The following is a 22,707-nucleotide window of genomic DNA, read 5'->3' as shown; positions in this document are numbered from 1 at the left end:
GTTTTTCCATGCTGGGCAATTCACTGTTCTCTTTCCCTTTAGCTGGAGAGAGCTTTTAGAAGGAAAAAGCCCTTGTTTGACAGTCTTTTACATGGCATTAAAGATGGTAATAACTGTAATTTTGGGGGAAAAGAGAAAAAGTTAGTTGAGATCAGAGGCATCATGTGCATGAGGGGGGCACGATTTTCTGCTTGGCTTCTACTGAGCATGCTCCCATGGACTGAGCATGCTTAGTAACATCTGCTGAAGCCGCTGTCCTCACTCTGTCCCTCCACTATGGGCAGGTATGGGTCGTCTCTGGTTGAGATGGGCTGAAGCTGTCATTGCTGTTGTTAATGTCCGATCACCTTTCCTAAAAGACAAAACAAGACAAACACACACAAGAGGAGAAGAGGAAAGAACAGCAAAATAGAAAATGCCACTTCTGTGTCTGGTGTTGCTTTTCCCTTGCAGCCTCACCGTTGGAGAAACATGGGCAGAGCACCTGGTCTGATCAGTCATTCCAAGATATGGCAAATTGTACCAGCACGGGCTGGTTAGGGCATTGCTTTTACTCACCTCTTTCTGGTCACAGACTTGCGGCAGTGTTGCAAAAGATACATCTTGACTTGGCCGGCTAAGCCAGACTCTGATTAGCCAGAAGGAAAATGGAGAGGGATAGTAGAGCTGGGGAAGGAAAAACATACATGGGGAAGAAGGACGGGAGGAGAGAGACAAAGTCTCCCATCCCAGGTGGTGTTTGGGATTCAGCCAGAGCTGATGGAGGTGGTGGTGTCTTCGGGGTCCCTCTCTCTGGACCAATCAGGTCAGGACATATTTTAGGATTAGGATGAAGAAGGTCCAGGGAACCTCACAAGCTGTATCTCTTCCTAGAACTGCTCCCACGTGTTCTTCTGCAGCAGGAATGTAAGTCCTTCCTACCCACCAGGAATGTTGCCCCTGCCCATTCTGAAGCGCCTCATTAGCAAGCTACCTACTACTGGTCCTTTCTGTTTTCCAGTGGAATGAATGCATTAATATTATTATTTATCTGTATTACTGTAGTGCCCAGGAGCCCTAGTCATGGACCAGGACCTCTTTGCGCTAGGTGTCGTACAAATACAGAACAAAACGATAATCCCTGCCCCTGTGGGTTTACAATCTAATGTATGGCCTTGATTAGCAATAAGAACAAGCATTTTTTGCAGGCTTGGTAAGAAGAAACTGTACAGTGAATGGCTGGTCTGATCCATATCCCTCCTATCACATTGCCTGTCCAGTGAACGATGAGATTCCAGTTGAGGAAGTAAGTATATCTGAACCAATACCATTCAGAAATATGCTGACGCTAGTCATATACCTTTCTATTTCAGAAGTTGGGGATGGAAACTTTGTTGAAGCAGCAACATTCTCACTAAGTATAAAATGCCATTGTATTTTTACTCCGTCCACTTGCTCTGTGAAATTATTAATGAAATTTATTATACAGGTTAAGAGAGCAGTCGTTTAGACACCTAATAGATCTAGAGAGCTGTGTCAGAAAAATATAGGGCCAGATCTCCTGGGGTTGTAAATTCGTGTAACTCTCTTGAACGACACGGACATACACCAGCTGAAGATCCAGTCCAAAACTGGGATTAATACTTCAGTTATACTCCATCAGTCTGAGCTGTCGATAGCATTGCTGCAATAATAAGGCAAACATGCCCTTTTTTCACCAGAATTTCAGACTCAGGACAAATTGAATCAGTTAAACAGAAGATGCTGCATTTTTGCTCCTCATCTAGTTTAAAGAAAACAAATCATTTTAAGAAAAAATAAGCGGCCATAGCAAAGCAAAAGGAAATCTGGGCTTAAGAAAAATACCATGCCCAGATTCTGGTCTCTATTACATAGATGTAAATCCATTGACTTCAACAGAGTTATTCTGGATTTACACCTGTGTAATTTAGATTAGTATTTGGCACATTTTGTCAGTTTGATTCCCAAAACCGTTGTCACTTTAATCTTGTCTGCACGGAAAATTTTTCCCATTTTAACTACACCTTGTGCTTAGGTATAAATATGCTTCTGCTGTCATAGCTATTTTTGTACAGGAAGGGGAATAAGCAATATTGGTATAAAGCACCTTAATAATAGTATCATTGCATCCACCCTAGGCCAGGTCTGGCAGAAGTCCCCTAGTGTAGACCGTTACACCAGGAAAGCTGCACTCTGACTGGGGGCAGGTCTACACTTACTTCCTGGTCCGGCCGTAAGCAATCGATCTTCTGGGATCGATCCCGGAAGTGCTCGCCGTCGACGCCGGTACTCCAGCTTGGCGAGAGGAGTACGCGGCATCGACGGGGGAGCCTGCCTGCCACGTCTGGACCCGCGGTAAGTTCGAACTAAGGTACTTCGAATTCAGCTACGTTATTAACGTAGCTGAATTTGCGTACCTTAGTTCGAAGTGGGGGGTTAGTGTGGACCAGGCCTAATATAGCTTGTTTTGCTCAGGGGAGGTGTTTTTTCAACTCCAGCGCAAACCACATTTTTGCTGGTATAAGCTACATCCACACTAGGAGTGCTTTGCTGATATAGCCTGCCAGTATTCCCATACTGGTAAAGCTCTCCTGGAATAGACATACATTAGGGTTGTACTGGTATCTCCATATCAGGAAAAAAATCAGAACCCTACCTGATATAAGTCTACTGGTTCAAAACCTGTGTGTCACCCTGGCTTTGTTGCTGATTCTTCTCTCAGTTACTCAGATGTAAAGTCAATCAGAAGTCTCTCCATTAGGGTGAAACTGGTAGAAAACAGCAGGGAATCGGACCCTTGCTGTTTGTGCCCAGCAAATGGTGCTAACTGAGTGAATGAAAGCAAGATTCTGTTTTACTTATTGAAGTTAATTTCACCTGTCAGCGAGAGCTTAGTCAATAATCCATTCCATATGGGTTGGATGGATTTTTGTTGTCATCTTAAATTTATTTCTTCACTGTTTGTCAGCATGCTGTTTAACTTGGAACTTGCTTTCCAGCTGGCTGATCTGTAATGCAGAAATGCAACTCTTGAAATGTTCTTTTCCCTTCCTTTTATTTATTCCTTGCACTTCTAGTGCAAAAACAAACATAGCATGGGCCTGCTGTTTTCGTTGGCAGTTGCCCTGTTCTTTCACCTAGGTTGACTCTTTGGCCTGCTTGTTTATCCACTTGGGAATTGGATTATTGCCTTATATGGACTTTCTTTATTATCTGATTTGCAAGGAATAGGTGCCAGCTGGGATGACCCTCCCTCAGCTTTGAAACACTTGCTCATGAGATGGGTTCTCATTGATGCACCTGGTGGATTTGCGGCTGAGGATCCCATGTTTGAGTTTTAGCTGGATAAACGCACTCCGAGTATCTATATGCATCCGAAGAAGTGGGTTGTAGCCCACGAAAGCTTATGCTCTAATAAATTTGTTAGTCTCTAAGGTGCCACAAGTACTCCTGTTATTTTTGCACTCCGAGTAAGAACTGCTACCAGGTCTTTGCTAACTGGTGAAGTGCAATCTAGTGTTTCGCCACAAGGTGGTAGACACAGTAGGAACCCTATTATGAGCAAAGGAGCTGCTGCTCCCTCTTGCTTCAATACTGCTCAGCATTTCTGAAAATTGAACTATAATTATTGCTTAAATTTTATTGAGAGAGAGAGAGAGACTAGAGATTCTAACCAGCTTTCCTTTCCAACCTGGAGCTGTGCTACTGCAAAGGCTGGCCAGGGTGACAACATCTATACAATAAAATCAAAATGGGACCAAGACAGATACTTCCAGACTTAGGGAAAGTTTGGATTCAGATCCAAACTCCGCATCTTGGGTCCACGTCTACTTTTATTTGCTGCTTCCTCTAGAGATGGATGAAGTTAGTTTGTCCAAATTCCTACCCACTCAAATACGATGTCTGAAAAAAGCTGATTTTAACTCAAGCACTATTAGGTTCTTCTTGTACATGGGAAAAGTTGAGTTTGGGGATATAGGGAAAAAATATCCAGTAGACAAATAGAGTGGAAATAGGAACAAAGCACAAACAGTGAAATACAGATAGGGCAAGGTTGAAAAAAAGAAGAGAGAGAGAGAGAGAATCATGAAAAAAATGATGTTTGCAGTGTTGTTGTAGACACGTCAGTCCCAGGATATTAGGGAGACAAGGTGGGGGAGGTAATATCTTGTATTGGACCAATTTCTGTTGGTCAGAGAGACAAGCTTTCGAGCTATACAGAGCTTTTCAACAGGTACTTAGGTGGAAAAGGTACTCAGAGTGTCATAGCTAAATACAGTGTGGAACGGATTGTTTAGCATAAGTAGTTGACACATATTCTTAAGGGATGAGTCCAGGTGAACTGGCCAGCTCTCCAGTCATAGGACAAAATGATACATTGTGTTGTGTATATCATACATAAGGCAGCCATTAATGTCAGCCTAGCTTTTGAGGAATTACCTCTATCTCTAATACCAGGCTCTAGTCTGCCTGCAATTTAGGAAAATCTGATGTTAAATCCATACCCCACTGAAGTCAATGGGACTTCTTCCAATTACTTCAGTGGGGCCAGGATGTCACCCAGGGAAGTTTAAAAATGGAATCGTTCTCGCAAAACAAATGTGGGTTTAAACCATAGCAGACAAAGCTTTGTGAACTCAAATTACTGCCATTTGGAATCCCCTAAAAATATAGTTTGAGAGGATCACAAAACCCTGCACATGATGAGATTCATCCTTCTCTCCTTGTTACCCATCTCCCTGGACCTTCTACCATTGATTACCTTGAACTTCTGCCATAATTATCTGAACATTTTATCAAAGCAAGAAGATTTTGGTTTAGTAAATGAGTGAATGGTGACTTATAGGAAGGATTAATGTAGACCAGTCGTGGTATAACAATATATTCACAAAGAGAGTCAGGTTGAATTTTTTTCAAGAAACCCAAACTGGTCCAAACTTGCCTGGTTTCAGAGATCATTATAAGCCTGAAAGCCAGCGCAGTCTCATGGAAAGACTTGCAAAATTCCTAGAACCCTTTGAGTTAACTTGGACCTAATTTCAAGCCAGCTTAGGCCCTCTGGTGGTTTTCCAGCAAAACCATGCAGAGTTTACTGTTCTTCAAGGTTTAGATATGAAGCCCGGTGAAAGGATAAAGGATTCCAGCTGAGTTTTGCTTTGAGATCACATGAACCCTCAAAAAGTGAAAGTCAGGGGTGTGAACTGAGGCCACAGAAAAGGTTCTGAGGCCCAACAAAGCAAACTCACCAGATTCTGTGTAGCTTCTTTTCCTTCTATTTTCATTAAAACCTATGTGTGACTTGTTCATTCTCTTCTTTATAGCAGTCCTATTTTTCTACTGTAAAGATCATCTACACTGTGGGCTACAGCATTTCTATCTCCTCCCTCACCCTGGCTGTGATTGTTCTTATTGCATTCAGGTATGTTTCTGAACATTTACCCTGGGCCCGCAAAAGTAAACAGAATAAACAGATATCAAGTTAATGCAACATGCTGGAAGCTACGGGCCGAGAGATTTACAGATTGATAACTGCTATTTCACAACACATTTTGCATTTCCATTCAGTTGCAACACTCATCACACTAGAAGCGAACATTATGATTAGGCATGAGTGATCTGGTGTGGATTAGACTTTAATGCAGCCTGATTTTCACAGTTGCTGAGCATCCCCAACTCCTTCTGAAGACGCTGAGCTGCAGCTGCATATTACCTCTGCAAATCAGCCTCTAAATATAATCCCTGCCCAATTTGCTGAGAAAGCTATCTAGATACTCACGGGTCTCTCTGCACCACTCCTTGTTGCTTGGGAGCTGTGTTAGCACAGTCAGTGTTACATCAGGGAAGGTTATTTCTCAAATTCAGATTTCATTCAGCCATTGAGTTCAATGTGAGCAGAGGTAGGCCACAGCGGAGCACTTTTGACATCCCCACCCTAAGGAAACCCATACACGTGAAAGATGAGTTACCCATCTCCCACCACTTCATTTTGCTGGCCTTCCTTCTTTTCCTCCAGGAGACTCCGCTGTCCCAGAAATTATATCCACATCCAGCTCTTTCTCACCTTCATCTTGAAAACTATTGCCATTTTCATTAAGGATGCAGTCCTCTTCCAGAAGGAAGATATTGACCATTGCAGCTTCTCTACAGTAAGCATTTGAAAAGGAGATTACGGTGGCATTTGATATCTTTGTATATCATTAATGTACTGGTTAATACCTTGCCACTGCTTGTGCTTGTATGTGATATTGTGGTACCCATAATAGCTGTATAATACGCAATAATGAAACTTTGCCTTCCCTGCTTCTTAGACTGAATGCAAGATATCAGTGGCTTTCTGTCACTATTTTATGATGACTAATTTCATGTGGCTGCTGGTAGAGGCGCTTTACCTGAACTGTCTGCTCTTATCATCCTTTCCTCATGGAAGACGCTATTTTTGGTGGCTTGTTCTGTTTGGATGGGGTAAGTGAGGACTGAGATGGGACTAGAAAAGATCAGATTATGTTTCAGGGCTTGAGCCATCACCCATTGGGGTCAACGGAAACATCCTGATACCAAAGTAAATGCCCATATACTGTCAAATGGATGAACCTCAAAGGGTTCTATGGTTTGGATGATTGTATGAAACCTGTAGAATTTGGAGACTGTATGAGGACACTGGGGATGCACCATCTCTTGGCCTGGATACATCACTGGGAGCCAGGAACCCTTGATATTTAATTCTGGCTCTGCCAGTATCTACCTGTGTGGCCTTGAGCAAGTCACATTAATCTCAGAGTGGTAGCCGTGTTAGTCTGTATCAGCAAAAACATAGTCTCTAAGGTGCCACAAGTACTCCTCGTTCTTTTCACATTAATCTGCATGCCTTGATTTCTCCATCAGTGAAATATGGATAATAAAGCTTATCTCTGTCTAATCTGTACCATGCCCATCGGTATTACAGGAACACTATGATAATTTACTGACTGATGTTTGTAAAGTGTTTAGAGGGATTATTGAAATGGATAAATGCCACTCCTCCCTCATCACCCTTCCATGCCAAAACCACCACTCCTTACCTAAAACTGGGGGTGGAACTTGCAACCTGATTTTAGGGATGTTAGTTGAGACAACTAGTCACATGATTAAGGATTTCTCATATGAGCAATAGTTTGCGGGGACAAGTCCATCCTGGAGTTATTGTATTGTTTTCATATTCACTTATCCATCCTGCGCAAACATTAACTGGTTAATGCAGTAGGCTACTTCATTTCATGGTGTGCATTGGAAGATTTCCCATTATATTTATGCAGCTCACCACAACCTTTAGGTTAAAATGCAATTCCCGTTAGACATAACAGTCATTGCACGGGGCATTTTCTGTGGTCAGTAAATGTGTCTCATGCTATCCCGGTTGGGTTGCAATAGACAGGATGGAAATTGAATTTGGAGTAATTAATGAAATCAGAAAAAAAACCCCAATGTGTATTAAATTGTTTCTACAGGTTTCCCAACATTTTTTACCGTAGTGTGGATATTAGCAAAGCTATATTTTGAAGACACCGCGTAAGTTGACGTTTCATACTAGATGCCATATTGTAGTGTTGCATTTTTAATGTTATGATTGGTTCCAGTCCTGCAATTTTCTCGGTGCCCGTGTGAAGCCCTATTGAAATCAATGTCTTGCATCTTTACATCCATTTTGCATAAGTGTGAATGGTTTCATAAGGGCATGGCAGTGGAGGATCAGGCCCTTACCCCTTCTTTTTTTTTAAAATAATGATAAGCACAAAAAAAAAATTAAATGGAAAATATATGTGGGTGAAATCCTTCCCCCATTGAAGTCCATGGGAGTTTTGCTGCTGAGTTCAGTAGAATCAGAATTTTACTTTGTATTTTTTCCCCCCGGTCTGGTAAAAGGATTAAGGGATTTATTTCAAACTGTCCAAAACAAATGTACCTCTTGCACGGAGACTATGAAAACATTGAGGCTAAAGGAAGAATTTTTAAAGAAGCGACTGAAAATAGGTTTGTAATGGGAGTGGAGCTACAGCTTTCACTCTAGCACTTGCTTTTGCAAACATTATAATCAGAAACGTGAAGTATTATGCTTCAGGGAAATCAAGGGATTCAGATGAAATAATGATAACTATGGAGCAGAGCTACAGTGGTGTCTGATATCATCAGAAGCCTGAGATACTTTTATAGCCTTATAAAGTGAAGCTGTTCTTGCCAAATTCTGTGAGCAGGGCCTGCCTTTTGCTCACAATCTGATTTTGCTTCGTATCAGCAAAGTTTTAACCACTACTTTAGTTCAGGCCTCAGGCCTCATACCAGACCTCTAACACAAGGGCTTCTATCTCAGGCGCGCTTCCTGCTACAAAGACAATGTCCCATAGGGCAAAAAGAGATTTTCAAACAACAATGATGTTTTTGATTTGGCTTTCAGCAACAGCCCTAACCCGCTGTCATTCATATTTTCAACCGTGAAGCAATAGATTTCTGGCGATCACTTGCTACATAAGGGTCAGTGGTAATTTTGTCATTTTGGTATGAGTAGGATAATATTGATGGAACCTAGACTCTACAAAGCCAAATGGCAGGGATTTGGATGGCTCCATTCCATCTTAAAATGAGGTAATAGGCCTACTCATAATTCCATTGACCCTAATGTGTGGTTTCTCCATGTAACCGTATTCCAATGACCATGTAGAACTATGTTAATTTAAGTGCTACTTTTCCAGATGCTGGGATATTAACCAGGGCTCGCCTTACTGGTGGCTAATCAAAGGACCTATTATCATTTCTGTTGGGGTATGTGTGATGTTTCTCATTTTGGAAACGTGAATGGACAACAAAGTGATTATGGGGGTGGGAAATGGCTTAAAGCTTGAATACTAATACCTGACCTACTGCTTCTGAGTAGAAGCAGAAACCGTAGCATTAATCCACTAAAGGGATTATCCCATTGGGCTAAAGATGAGTGCTGCTGAATCTCAGAGAAAACACTTCTCCCTAAGTTTTCAAAGACTTGTCATTCCCACTGAAGTGACTGGGAGTAGTTGGGTGGCAAACACTCCCTGAAGCGCTTTGAAAATGCAAGGTTTGAACTAGGAGTCCAGATCTAGCAAAGCATTTAAGCACACATTTAAGGAGAAGCACGGGGATAGTCCTATTGAGTTTTGTTTCCAGTCTAAGCCGATAATAGAAATAATGGCCCTGGAGCTGTGCATTTACTGGGGATTCATAATTGGTTAGGGTTAATGGGTCAGGATGCACAATTACTCACAACTGGTCATTAATCCCTAGGAAATATATAAAATAAACAGTTAATGTGTGCAGTGCACCAGGCTGTAATTAAAGCCACTGCATTTGTGTGACTTAACTGGACGGCAGCACCATCTGAGTCTAAATAAGGGTTGTTGCAGGACAGAGTAGTATGAATGCGGAATCCAAAAATGACAGATCGTTATCAGCTTTATTCTGCCGTGAGACAGTTTTAAAATGCTCTACACCTCCACGGTTTTTGCCTCATTGCGTTTGACTGACATTCCTGACTAGGTGTGAATGCCATACAGGCAAGCAAGGAATGTATTTTTGTGCAAATCACCTAATTAACTCATTATAGGTGGATAAAATGAAATTGCAATGTCTGGGGAGAGATGGGCATCATTAGACCAAAACAGCCATTCGCCATCACCTGAAAGACTGATGGATGCACATAATACATGGCATGCAAGGACAAATTCACTGCTAGTATAAAGTGGTCCAGCAATGTTGGTTTGAATGGAGCTGTGACAAATTACACCAGCAGAAAATTTGACCGGTCAGCTCTAAAGGTATCAGCCATAGTTCAGTGCAACAACTATAATTGTCTCAAACCAGAAAAAATTAAGAGTGCTGCAAACTATAAAGAAATGATTGATAGTTGGGGATTGGTCCTGCTTTGAGCAGGGGGTTGGACTAGATGACCTCCTGAGGTCCCTTCCAACCCTGATATTCTATGATTCTACTCCAGGGACTAACACATATGGTTGCTTAATAGAGATGGTCTTCCAAAGAAAACAACAGAATGATATGCAATATCCTTAGGGATACTTTGCTGCTGTCTCTTTAAGACGGGAAGTTTCCTAGTAAGGTTGGTTTCTTGTACAACTCCCACTGTATCTGCAGTAACGGCTAGCAATTATTTAAGTCACAATATACTTTTCACAGGAATGTTTGGTAGTAAAAGGTAACAATCTTCTTTCTTCCAAAAAAATGGAAACAGGTCAACTTTATCCTTTTTATCAACATCATCAGAATCTTGCTGAAAAAGCTGGACCCGAGACAAATCAACTTCAATAATTCATGTCAGTACAGGTAATCCAGCGTCACACACATTGTGAGCAATGCTTCCGGCCATGATATTTTCCAAATGGAGCAGCTGAGTCAGAAATTAAAGGGCATGCCCAAGGTCACAGATAGAGTCATTTTCAGAGCCAGGGTTGGAACTCAGGGGTGCCTGGCCCCAGTTCTGTTGTCAAGATCACTTTTATTAATTCTTATTAAAGAATTAAAAATGCCAAATCAAAAAAAAAAAAAAAAAAAAGGCTGGTTATGTGGTACCTCCACTCCAGCCAGAAGCACTGGAAATCTGTGCCCACCTTTGTTCTCATAAAAACCTGTCCCGGGAGATTTGAAAATATATATCTGGGTCCCTTTTTAACCTGTTGAGAATCACTCATTACTAGAGAATTTCTAGTTCACCTGTCCTAATGCTCTTCAGAAGAATTATATATACACATACATTTTGGCCTCTTCTTATTTCCTGACCTAGACGTCTCTCAAAATCGACGCTGCTTCTCATTCCGTTATTTGGGACACATTACATTGTCTTCAACTTCCTCCCCGAATACACCAACCTGGGAGTCCGGCTATATTTAGAGCTTTGCATTGGATCTTTCCAGGTAAACCCATTGAAGTATTGCAGCAGTGCACATGTTCCCGTAGCTTGTCTAGCCTGAACAGATAGGATCATTTCTGTGCACATTCAAGTGGGACTGTGATCCAAACTCAGTCATGGGTGCCACTTCGTTGAAGATGGTGGAGTTGCACAGAACTTTACCCTCTTTGTTGCAGTGGCCAACCTGTGGTGAGGTGACTTAAACCTCCCTGGTTAAATCTTACAGAAGATCACCCAGTGGCTATCAATGTCTCACTTCTAAAAACGAAGGGGTCAATTCACTCCCCAGCCCCTATACACTGCTCTGGCAGTGTATAAGCCCTTAGACGAACCACACCAGGCCAGGGCAGAAATCCCCAATGCAGGAATCAGCCCTATACTACACCCAGGGCAGACCGCAGAATAGGAAGTGTGCCAGTGGCACTGAGTGCTAGGACATTCGGGGCAGTGGGGAGGCTGCCATAAGTTAGAGCAACCTCCAGGCTGCTCTGGTTTACACTGAGGGCTGTTTTGACTCCCTGCATTAGTCCAGGATGTGGGCAGCACAAAGGTAGCTGAAAGCCCCTCTCTTTGCCCCACCCCTTCCCCTGACATATGTCGCAAACCCTGCCCCAGGATGTCTAGTGGCTATACTCACTGAGCTCTTCCCTCTTTGCCTTTTGACTTGAAATGCAGCGTTCCATTGGTCACTAACGATCCCACGGCCTCTTCAGCTGCTGTAAATCAACAGAGACCCATGAGCTGTGCGGATTTACACCAGCTGAGGGTTGGACCCATGGTGTTCACAAATTCCAGTCCAAAGACTCTCACTCTTCCTGTCAAAACTCAGCCTGGGATTTCAGTCCCTACTCTGAATTTCAGTCTTTGGGGCTTTCAGTCGTCATTAAATGATCTTGCAATGTAAGAAAAGATACTAAAAGGGCCAGACTCTCAGCTGGTGTAAACTGACATAGAACAACTGACTTCAGTGGTGCTATGCAGATTTGCACCAATGGAGGATTTACCCCCAAATGTTTCCTAAAACACTCTAGGGCTTGATTCTGCTCTGAGCTGTTGGCCACCAGGCATAACTCTAGTGGTTTCACTGGAGTTTTTGTTTGGTGTAAAACCACTGTATGTGAGATCAGAATCAGGCCCGCTGTGTATAATATTAATGCCCTGCAGTGTGCTATAGAGATAAAGCTAGTGATTTGGTATTTAGAGAAATTATAAAAATAAAGCTAAGCAGTGACTGGAAGCAATATGATCCAGAACAAACACAGTCTCCCAGTGGAGTCCAGGGTGCTTTTGCTGCTTTACACTTGCTGAGGATCTGGCCCACACCATATTTGGAAGAGCCGTAATTTTGACCACCATGTTGCAGATATAAGGCCAAATTCATTCTTGGTGGCGCTTCATTGGACCAGATCCTCAGCTGGTGTAAACTGGTGTCGCTTCACTGATTTCGATGGAGTGACACTAGTTTCCACGAGCTGAGGATCTGGCTGATTAACTGTATAACTTGATTTAATTCAGTTTAGAATATTTTACGCTCATTCCAATGTATAGGATATATGAGTATCATCACAGACTGATGAAGCTGAAGCAGCTTTTTAAAACTGTGCTATCACTTAACTGTTTTGCTTCTTTAGGGGTTCATCGTAGCCGTTCTGTACTGTTTCCTTAATCAAGAGGTAAGAGAACTACATTCTCTTCTTCATTATTGATTTAAATGAAAGTCATATAGAGTTAATACCTAATTTCACAGTGGCAGGTGATCAAATGTTCGAGGTTAGCCCGGTTGCCTAGTGACATGGGAGTTAATGTTGCTGAATATCTCTTTGAACTATCTTCATGAGAATGAAGCCACCTAGTGGGCAGAAACATTGTTGCTATTTTGTCCTGAATTTAATGGAAAATTATTACCATCTCTGTTTATTATTATTTATACTGTTATAGGCTCAGTAATGAACCAACACATGGATGTGCTGGTGATCTACAAACATAGAATAAAAAGAAGGTCCATACCCCAACAGATTTGTATTAAGTTGGAAATAATGTCAACTTTAGAGTGATTGTTTTACAAAAGGTAGATCATGCCAGACCAACTTGATCTCTTTCTTTGAGAAGACAACCAAAGACAAAGGAATGCAGTAGATCTAATCTACCCGGTTTTCAGTAAAGTATTTGATACATTTCCACACTGGAAATTATTCATTAAATAGGAGAAGATGGGAACTAATACAAGAATCAAAATGTGGGTAAGGAACTGGTTAAAGGGGAGACTACAGTGGATCATGCAGAAAGGTGAACTGTCAGGCTGGAGTGGAGAAGCAGTCTTGGGACCAATCTTATTTAACATTTTCATTAACGGTCTTGGCACAAAAAAGTGGGAGCGTGCTAATCTGGAATATTGTTTGCAGTTCTGGTCTCCCATGTTTAAGAAAGATGAATTCAAACTGGAACATGTGCAGAGATGGGCTACTAGGATGATCAGAAGAATGGAGAGTTTACCTTATGAAAAGACACTTAAGGAGCTTGACTTGTTTAGCCTAGCCAGACAAAGACTGAGGAGTGATATGATGGCTTTCAATAAATACTAGAGAAGGAGAGGAGTCATTTACGTTAAGGGCTAATGTTGGCACAAGAACAAATGGGATATAAACTGGCCATCAACAAGTTTAGGTTTTAAATTAGATGAAGGTTTCTATCAATCAGAAGAGTGAAGTTCTGGAACAGCCTTCCTAGGGGAACAGTGGGGGTAAAACACCTAACTGGCTTCAAGACTCAGCTTGATACATTTATGGAGGGGGTGGTCAGATGAGGTTGCCCACAATGACATACAGCCATCCCCCACTGCTACTAGCTAATATTTCCAACCACCGGAGATAGAACATAAGAGGGGAGGGCTCTGAGTTATTACAGACAATTCTTTCCCAGGTGTCTGGCTGGCAGGTCTCACCCACATGCCCAGGGTCTAACTGATTTCCAGATTTGGGGTCAGGAAGGAATTTCCCCCCAGGTCAGATTGACAGAGACCCTGCGGGGAGGGTTGCATTCCTCTGCAGTGTGGGAAATTGGTCACTTGCAGGTTTAAAGTGGTGTATATGGTGGAGTCTCTGTAACTTGAAATCTTTGAGGACTTCAGTAACTTAGCAAGAGGCTATTGGCCTATTGCAGAAGCAGGTGGGTACAGTTCTGTGGCCTGCCACATGCAGGAGGTCAGACTAGGTGATCATGATGATCCCTTCTGACCTTAAAGTCTATGATTGTCAAATATACATAACGTCTGGTACAGGTAGTTTTCACTATGCTTTCTAACCTTGACAACATTTCTTTAGTGTGATCTATCTATTTCCATTCTTCATATGAAACACCACATTTTACTGTTGCTCAGACATGCATTGTAATAGAATACCAGGGTTGGAAGGGACTTCAGGAGGTCATCTAATCCAACCCCCTGCTTAAAGCAGGACCAATCCGCAGACAGATTTTTGCCCCAGATCCCTAAATGGCCCCCTCAAGGATTGAACTTATAACCTTGGGTTTAGTAGGCTCTCTCTCCCCCCCAATACAGGAGTGTAATACAGGTGCTGAAAGAATCTGATATTTATGTCCTGGCTTCAGTCACATGACATGAGTTAATGTTACAAAGATTGTACCCTGTCACATAACAAGGGTTAAAATCAACTGAATCTACTAATAACATAAGAAAAGCCATACTGGGTTAGACCAATGGTCCATCTAGCCTAGTATCCTGTCTTCCGACAGTGACCAATGCCAGATGCTTCGGAGGGAATGAACAGAACAGGGCAATTATTGAGTGATGCAGCCTCTGTTGTCCAGTCTCAGCTTCTGGCACTTAGATGCTTAGGACACCCAGAGCATGGGCTTGCATCCCTGATCACCTTGGCTAATAGCCATTGATGGACCCTATCCTTCATGAATTTATCTAATTCTTTTTCAAACCCAACTATAGTTTTGGCCTTCACAACATCTCATGGCAACTAGTTCCACAGGTTGACTGCGCAGTGTGTGCAGTAATACTTCCTTTTCTTTGTTTAAACCTGCAGCCTGATAAGTTCATTGGGTGACCTCTGGGTCATGTGTTGTTTGAAAGGGTAAATAACACTTCCTTATTCACCATCTCCACACCATTCGTGATTTTATAGATCTCTATCATGTCAGTTTTTCCAGATCATCACTGATTACTACTATTAGTTATTAGTTGTATAGTGATTTAGTGCCAATAAAGATTAGACCCCAATTGTGCTAGGTACTATAAATATAGAATAAAAGATGGTCACTCTACAAAGAGCTCATAATTGAAATAGACATGACAGACATAGGGCAGGAGCCTGGAGGATTATGCACAAACAGAAAGATCAGAGTGGGTGGTCAGCAAATGGCACATTAATGCCAAAATTGTTTTCCAAACATTCTTTGTGTGGGGCTTTAGCTATTGGGGGATAAGCTAAATACAGAAAGATAAAGGAAAGGATGGGGGAGTAGATGGGAGGGGAAGGGTGGAAAGAAGGAAGGTGGAGAGCATGGTGGATGGGAGGAGTGAAGCTGAGGTGAAGAGATTGTTAGGGAATGGGTGGGTGAGCGCAAACAGATAACCAATATAGGGAAGAAAACATCTTGAGTGAAAATGACAGATAACAGCCAGATGACATCATCCAGGTCTGCCAGTCCCTGCTGCAAGACCTGCTAAGGCTGCTTCCATGTCTGCTCCTGGCTGACTGACAAGAAGCCCAGAAAGCAGTAATGGATCCAGTCCAGAACTCTGGCTCTGAATCCCTTACAACACTTGGAAAGTTTGGATCAGAGTCTAAACGTAGTGGCTTTGATGCCTCTAGGAGATGGAGAATCCACCACATCTCTAGGTAAGTTGTTCCAAAGGTTAATTACCCTCATTGTTAAAAAAAAATTGTGCCTTAGTTCTAGTCTTAATTTGTCTAGCTTCAGCTTCCAGCTATTTCGTCTCATTGTTTTTTCTGCTAGATTAAACTCCACTATCAAAGAGCTCTTCCCCATGTAGGTACATGGAGACTGTGATCAAGCCACTTCTTTACCCTATCTTGAATAGGGCTCCTTAATTCTCTCACTCTAAGCCAGTGGTGGGCAACCTGCGGCCCGTGGGTCGCATGTAACCAATCAGGGTAATCTGATTGTGGGCCGCAAGACATTTTGCTGACGTTGATCATCCGCAGGCACGGCCCCCCGCAGCTCCCAGTGGCCGTGATTCACTGTTCCCAGCCAATGGAAGCTGCGGGAAACAGCGTGGGCCGCAGGGACGTGCATGCCCCCGCTTCCCGCAGCTCCCATTGGCCAGGAACGGTGAACCGCGGCTGCGGGGGGTGGGGGGCTGTGCCTGTGAATGGTCAATGCCAGCAAAATGTCTCACAGCCCGCAATCAGATTACCCTGATGAGCCGCATGCGGCCCACGGGCCGCAGGTTGCCCACCACCGCTCTAAGCCATGTTTTCCCGATCTCAGATCATTCTCGTAGCTCTTTTCTGAACCCTTTCCAATATTTCAACATCCTTTTTGAAATGTAAGCACCAGAATAGGACACGGTATTCCAGTCATGGAATCTTCCTAGCTCCTATGAGGCAGAGAAGGGTGCCTGCTCTGTGGGAGCTGAAGATGAGAAAGAGAAAACAAGCCAGAGCAATTTACATCGAGATGTGCACCTCCTCCCCAACACAAGCTTTGAAAATTGCACAGTAGGCGCTTCTTAAGTGGCACCCCCCCATGGAAAGAGTTGTGTGTTAAACCACTCTCCCGGCCATCAGAAGCTCAGAGGAACACACCATGTTGGGAGACATGCACGGTTATTTCATGAATAGCTTTAAAAATGTTTTAATTAAAACGGTCTGGCAGTGAAAGCAACTAGATCCACAAACATGACAGAGGAGTCAGAAGTCAAAAAAGAATGGCTTGCCGGTCAATATGGACCAGCTGATATCGGTTCTCACATAAGCCTTGTCGATACTAGATTGTTAATACTAGATTTCTACCACCGACTGAGCTCCAAAAGAGGTAGTAATGGTGGGAGCATTTGTGTGAAGCCACCTTAGACTGCTGGCATTTTTAACCAGGGTTTCCTCAAGCACTGTTCGTAGCATCATGAGAGAGGCAATGCGAGCCAATAGATAGCAGCCTAGGCTGGGATAATGGAGAGCTGGGTTCTGTTCCCAGCTTGGCCTGCTAGGTGACCTTGGGCAATTCACAGCACTGTGTTGTGCCTCAGTTTCCCTATCTGTAGAATGGGGTTAACGATACTGACATCCCATAATAAGTTTCTTGAGATCTACTCATAAAAAGCACTAGGTAAGTACTAGAGATTATTTTTATTGCATGATTCAATGGTTGAAATGCCAGCAGGCCATCTATATTAGCACCCTACTATTCCTAGCACCAGAGCTGGAGCTAGGTCGGGAAAGTTTAAGGAAAATATTAGTGTAGACTAGGTTGACCAGACAGCAAGTGTGAAAAATCAGGACAGGGAGTGGGGGGTAATAGGAGCCTACATATGAAAAAAACTCAAAAATCAGGACTGTCCCTATAAAATCAGGACATCTGGTCACCCTAGTGTAGACACAGCTATATGTGTTGTGTGCAATTCACATTATAGTATGGTTCTCTGTCACCCTCTAGTGGGTGAACTTTATAAGTCTGATACTGGCTTTGAGTTAACAGACCTGGGTCATGCAGTAGGCTTGAACTAGGTGTTCATTTTAAATGGAAGAGGTGTGCCTTTTATTCATTGGTTAGATACCATGCACAGAATCAAAAGCAATTGTCACAGTAAATTGGGTATGCTATCTATTTATTAGACGCCTGAGTTTTAATCCCATCTCTGTCCATCTAGGTGTTTATTATTATGTATTATTTTATGGCAGTTCCTGCAAACCCTAAAGCTGATGTGCTAGGTCCTGTACAAACACTATAGATGTGGTCCCTGTCACAAAGGCTTTGAAATGTGTGGCTGACATTTTTCACACCGATCTTCTGTGTGTCACTTTGGCCATCTTCTCAGAGGTATTTACGCACCTAACTGCCATTAAAATCAATCAGAGTTAGTCACCTAACTATCTTTAAGGATCTGGGCCTTCACCTCTTTGGAACAAAGGAATAATAATATTTAACTTATCTAACTCCCTCCCTCCCAGGAATGCTTTTAACTTTTTATGATGCTTAGATGGTATTATGCATGCTGCAGAAGGTCTGATGCTGCAAAAGGTATTATTATGAATTAGGTTATCACTTATTGTATAACTACTGGTTGCGTTGGTCTATTTTTATAGTTCCAACTGCAAGACCAAATTTTCAGTAATACTTTATTTGCATTATGAGATGACATTTATTTTAGAAATGCAGTTATGAAAATTCAGAGCAGCTTCAAGCTCATTTAAAAATTACACTTATTTTTTTTCTTAAAATCAGAAAGATGTTAAAAAAGTCACACATTTAAAAAAATTTCTTCAGTTTTTTAAATTAGAAATGTTGACATTTCAACATTTAAAAAATGTTTTCTAGCTCTGTAGTTCGTTGGAAAATATACAGTAAAAATCACACTGAGGTTTTTTCCATTTTTTATTTTGAAATGTCATTAAAATTGTCACATTTGAAAAATGTTGACTAGTTCTCATGGCAAACGTTCCCTAGTGGGTCCATAATGTATGTACTCAAGTTGGGTACCATGAACGTACCTGTCCAAGTCTCCTCTCACCGGGCTCATTTGGCATAGAGATGAAATCAACCTAACGGACCACTAACATCTTCTTTCCCTTTTCAGGTGCAAGCGGAAATTGGCCGGAGATGGCATGGGAAGAGCTATGGATTTATGCCAGTGTGGAGGAAGAGGACTAGGTGGACCATGCCATCTAGTTCTGGGATAAAAATGACTACCTCTGTGTGTTAGGGACAGCTGCTGGACTGGGAGCAATGGTGTTTAAGAGCCCAAACGTGATTTAGGAAACTGAATTTAAATCATCTGACTGTAACTTAAAATGCCTGAGTGAATTAGAGAAGACTAATCCAGTTCTGTCTAGTTCCATAGAAATTCCTCCCACCAGACCTCTACAGAAGTTACAAGCATTACAGCATCAGATCAAACACCGATTGGCTTATATAATCCTTTTCATGTGTATCATATGCAGCACAGCAACAGACCCATAACAGCAACAACCTCCTCTTCTTCTTTTGTCCAGTTTCTGGACTATTTTTCATGGACTAGACATTAAAGCACATCAACTGAGAGATCACCAAATGTGTCCTAAAGTGACACTATGGAAGTGTCAGATCTGGAATGCACTACCACCCTCTTCAAATTGTGGGAACTGGATTCAAACTGCTGATTTTGAATCACTAGACTAGCAAACAAGAAAAAAGAATGTCTTTTGAACCTACAGCACAATGTTATCAGTCCCCTCCTAAGCAAGGAGATTCAGAGTTAAGGCGAAACCCAACTATAGCCTGAACTCTTGATATTGTGCTAAAGCTGTTTCTCAAATTATGGTCCCTGGACCACCAGTAATGTAGAGAGTATATCTTGGTAGCCTACAGATGAAACTTTCTGAGAATTAAGAAGTAGGAAACTGAGTTGTTGGAGGAAGATGATTCCATGAGGGTGGCTGTAATCAGGCATGGACTCACCCCTGCGGCGCCTCCTGCTGGTCATCTCGGGAATTAGCTCACCCAGCATCCGGAGCACCCTCTGCAGGCCAGGTGTCCCACCTGTCATTGGCCCCCGTGTCCCTCCCAGACCCCAGTGCCCTTGGCTTAGGTGCTGCCCCCCTGGCAGTACCCAACTCTCTCTCTGGGTCTCCCCACCCAGGGGAACCGCCACCCCCTATCCCAATGTCGCCTCAGTCATGGCTACTGCCAGTCACCATCTAGCCCCCGCGCCCTGGGGCAGACTGCAGTCTATCAGCCAATCATCACTGGCAACAAGGGGTTTGGACTGGCTGCCTTTACCCACCCTCAGGTTTCCCCTCTGCAACCCCAATACCTATATGGGCCTAGGACCAGGCCCTGCAGCCTGGGGAGTTGCTGGCCTAGGGCTTCCCAGCCCCCAAGGCTTTTCCCCAGCCCTGCCTTACTCTAGGTGCCCGGGTGAGCTCCCTGCAGCCAGGCCTGTCTCTCTCTCTCTCCTGTCAGAGGGAGACTCCTCTAGCTTCTAGCTACCCTGGCCTTCTTATAAGGCTGAGTTGCTCCGTTTGGGGTGTGGCCCCAGCTGCAGCCACTTCCCCAATCAGCCGGGGTTTTGCTCCTTTACTCAGCCCCAGCTCTCTGCAGGGCTTTTCCAACCCGTTCAGGGCTGGAGTGGGCGTTCACCCCACTACAGTGGCGTTTTATGAGAAATTGGGCTAAGTAACTAAAACAAGCAGAAACATTGAGGAGTCCTTGTGGCACCTTAGAGACTAACAAATTTATTTGGGCATAAGCTTTTGTGGGCTAAAATTTATGCCCAAATAGATTTGTTAGTCTCTAAGGTGCCACAAGGACTCCTTGTTGTTTTTGCTGATGCAGACTAACACAGCTACCCCTCTGAAACAAGCAGGGAAACCAATGAAGAATGAGAATAGGAATCGGCAATGTATTAATAAATTTTACTTGAGAAGGAAAGGCAATGAGAATAATAGAAAAACCAGTGAGTAAGAAAGTGGGACATGTTTGAGAGAGACAAAAGAAGGAAATGAATGAGTATGGGAAGAGACTAGAGGTGGTCAGGAAATTATTGTTTTTCCCTGTGAAAATTTTTGACAAAAATAAAAGAAATATTCATTTGCCAAAAATTTTATTCTTGATTTTTCAAGCTTTCATTAAAAATAAAAATAAAAAAAAAAAATATTTTTTTTTTTATTTTTAAATTGGAAACAAAAAAAATTTTTTTTTTGGGGCAAAAATTTGAATCTCTTTTGCAAAGATTTCTGTTTTTTTTGGAAAAATCATCCTCCATCAAAACCAACCAAACAAAAAAATGTCAATGGAAAATTTTCACCCACTTCTAGAAGAGAGTAGAGTAATGCATGAGACAAGAGCTGGATCTTACCAATTAGTACATGCAAATAATAGCATGAATGCAGATTTCTCCACAATAGTGTCTGCTTTGAGAGGAACATATTGCCTTAAAGACTGCGGGCCAGATCCTCAAAGGTACTTAGGTTCCCAGTGGAAGCTGGGAGCTTAAATACCTTTCAGGATCTGGGCTACGTGTCTGTTCTAGTGTCCTTGAGCACTCGAAATAGCAGGGACGTAGGAATTGTGGGGCTCAGTATCAACTACAAAAGGGCCAGGGGACTTAAGTGCGCTCTTAAACAGCTTTGGCTGGTTTTGCTCTCCATTGTCGTCATACTCATTTAGGAGCTTTGGAATCAAAGTGCATTCCCTATCTTTGTCCTTTTCATTGAGCTTTCCCAAATGGGTGCTGGAGTCTGGGGGGACAGAGATTGTTATCAGTGAACTTTTCTAATAGGAACAGCAAGTTCCAGAAAGTGGGGCGGAGAAACGTTAGTGAAAGATGAGGGCTGAGAGGTCAGTCAGCATCCATCCAGTATCTTTGGGCATTCCACCGGGCTTTAGTCTCAGCAGTTTAAACAACAAAAAATATGGAGTGGCCTTCCCCTTTCTTGGGTGGTAGCCCGATACAGGTAATTAAATGGGATGGGTTGATCATCCATGCACAGATCTTCCCCCTCCCTTGTGGAAGTAGGGGTCAGCCTCTTTGCCACTGGTCCCCACAACCCTTCCTCTAACCCACAGGACTGCCTTCTGCACTAGGGATGGGGATGGAGACTGGGGATGCACAATTCCCAGCTGTGCAGTGATTCCCAGGAAAATATTACACATGTTGGCACTTCGCAATATCTCTTACACAGAGCCAGGAGACCTCCTTCCCCTGCCCATAGAGATCCTGGGGGCACTTTTGTGGGCAGCACCTAGAATTCATGTTGATCACATGAATGTATGTGACCCACGGTGAAATGAGTGTTTTCCAGCACTCAGGGCCTTATATAAATACCTATAAGAGTTGAGTGATGTAGTCAATGTGTATTAGATCGGAGGCATTGTCAGATTAAATCCTCAAGGTAATTAATTGACTTTTCACTCCATACACCAGGAATTATCCAGCCTCAGGAAGATTATTAATTTTCACATGATTGGGTAGAGAGAGTTTTAGAGCTTCTGAGGTTTTAAAATTAATCTTCAACTTGGAAATGTATCCCCATAGAGCACATAGAGTCGCCACGTTGAGAAAAAAGAGAATGAAACTGAGGGCCAAGAGAAATCTTTCTTGTACTTATTAGATCATTCTATGTTTGGTGTTGTAAGTTTCTAAACGTGCGATGTCATTTTGCGTCTCCCCAGGTCGTGACCAGTGATATTACATATGGCGTATCAGGACACTGATAACTGTTGAATTTATTGTCCTCCATTTTTTCCATTGTTTGTAATCCTGTCTTGGAAACCTGAAAATATTTACCTCACACGAATGTTCTCTTCTCGCAATTGGTTAATGATTTTTGTCCCTCCCGAGTGCTATTGGACCTTATCTGATGGCAGATTTATAACACGGCACATTAATACATGGCCTTAATGAGTCCAAGTATTTGTGTTTGTGTACCAGCCTGCATTATGGGCTGAATCCAAAGGCAAGTGACGTCAATGGCATTCTTTCCAATTGACTTCAATGGCCTTTGGCTCAAGCCTTATGCCACTAAGGTTTGGCTGCGCTAAAGCAACCTGATAAGAATCAACATAATGAAGGCTAACACAAGCAGGTGGTGAAG

The 22,707-nt window shown here is 42.7% G+C and overlaps 1 protein-coding gene across 1 annotated transcript in view; it reads left to right on the top strand.

Moving 5' to 3' along the window:
- Positions 1-18,836, top strand: part of GHRHR (growth hormone releasing hormone receptor) — a 34,415-nt gene extending 15,579 nt beyond the window's left edge. The window contains exons 4-13 of the mRNA XM_026652165.1: positions 1,188-1,285; positions 5,322-5,419; positions 6,014-6,146; positions 6,309-6,462; positions 7,485-7,545; positions 8,724-8,793; positions 10,250-10,341; positions 10,799-10,928; positions 12,556-12,597; positions 18,711-18,836. Of these exons, the coding sequence (XP_026507950.1) occupies positions 1,188-1,285; positions 5,322-5,419; positions 6,014-6,146; positions 6,309-6,462; positions 7,485-7,545; positions 8,724-8,793; positions 10,250-10,341; positions 10,799-10,928; positions 12,556-12,597; positions 18,711-18,836 (1,004 nt within the window). The remainder of the gene's footprint in view (positions 1-1,187; positions 1,286-5,321; positions 5,420-6,013; positions 6,147-6,308; positions 6,463-7,484; positions 7,546-8,723; positions 8,794-10,249; positions 10,342-10,798; positions 10,929-12,555; positions 12,598-18,710) is intronic.
- The last annotated feature ends 3,871 nt before the right edge of the window (positions 18,837-22,707 follow it).

The sequence above is a fragment of the Terrapene carolina genome, unplaced genomic scaffold (genome assembly GCF_002925995.2).
Source record: "Terrapene carolina triunguis isolate 2854851 unplaced genomic scaffold, T_m_triunguis-2.0 Scaffold111, whole genome shotgun sequence".
NCBI classification, from domain to species: Eukaryota; Metazoa; Chordata; order Testudines; family Emydidae; genus Terrapene; species Terrapene triunguis.
Note: the sequence above shows the minus strand (reverse complement) of the source record. Positions and strands in the feature narration are given on the sequence as shown.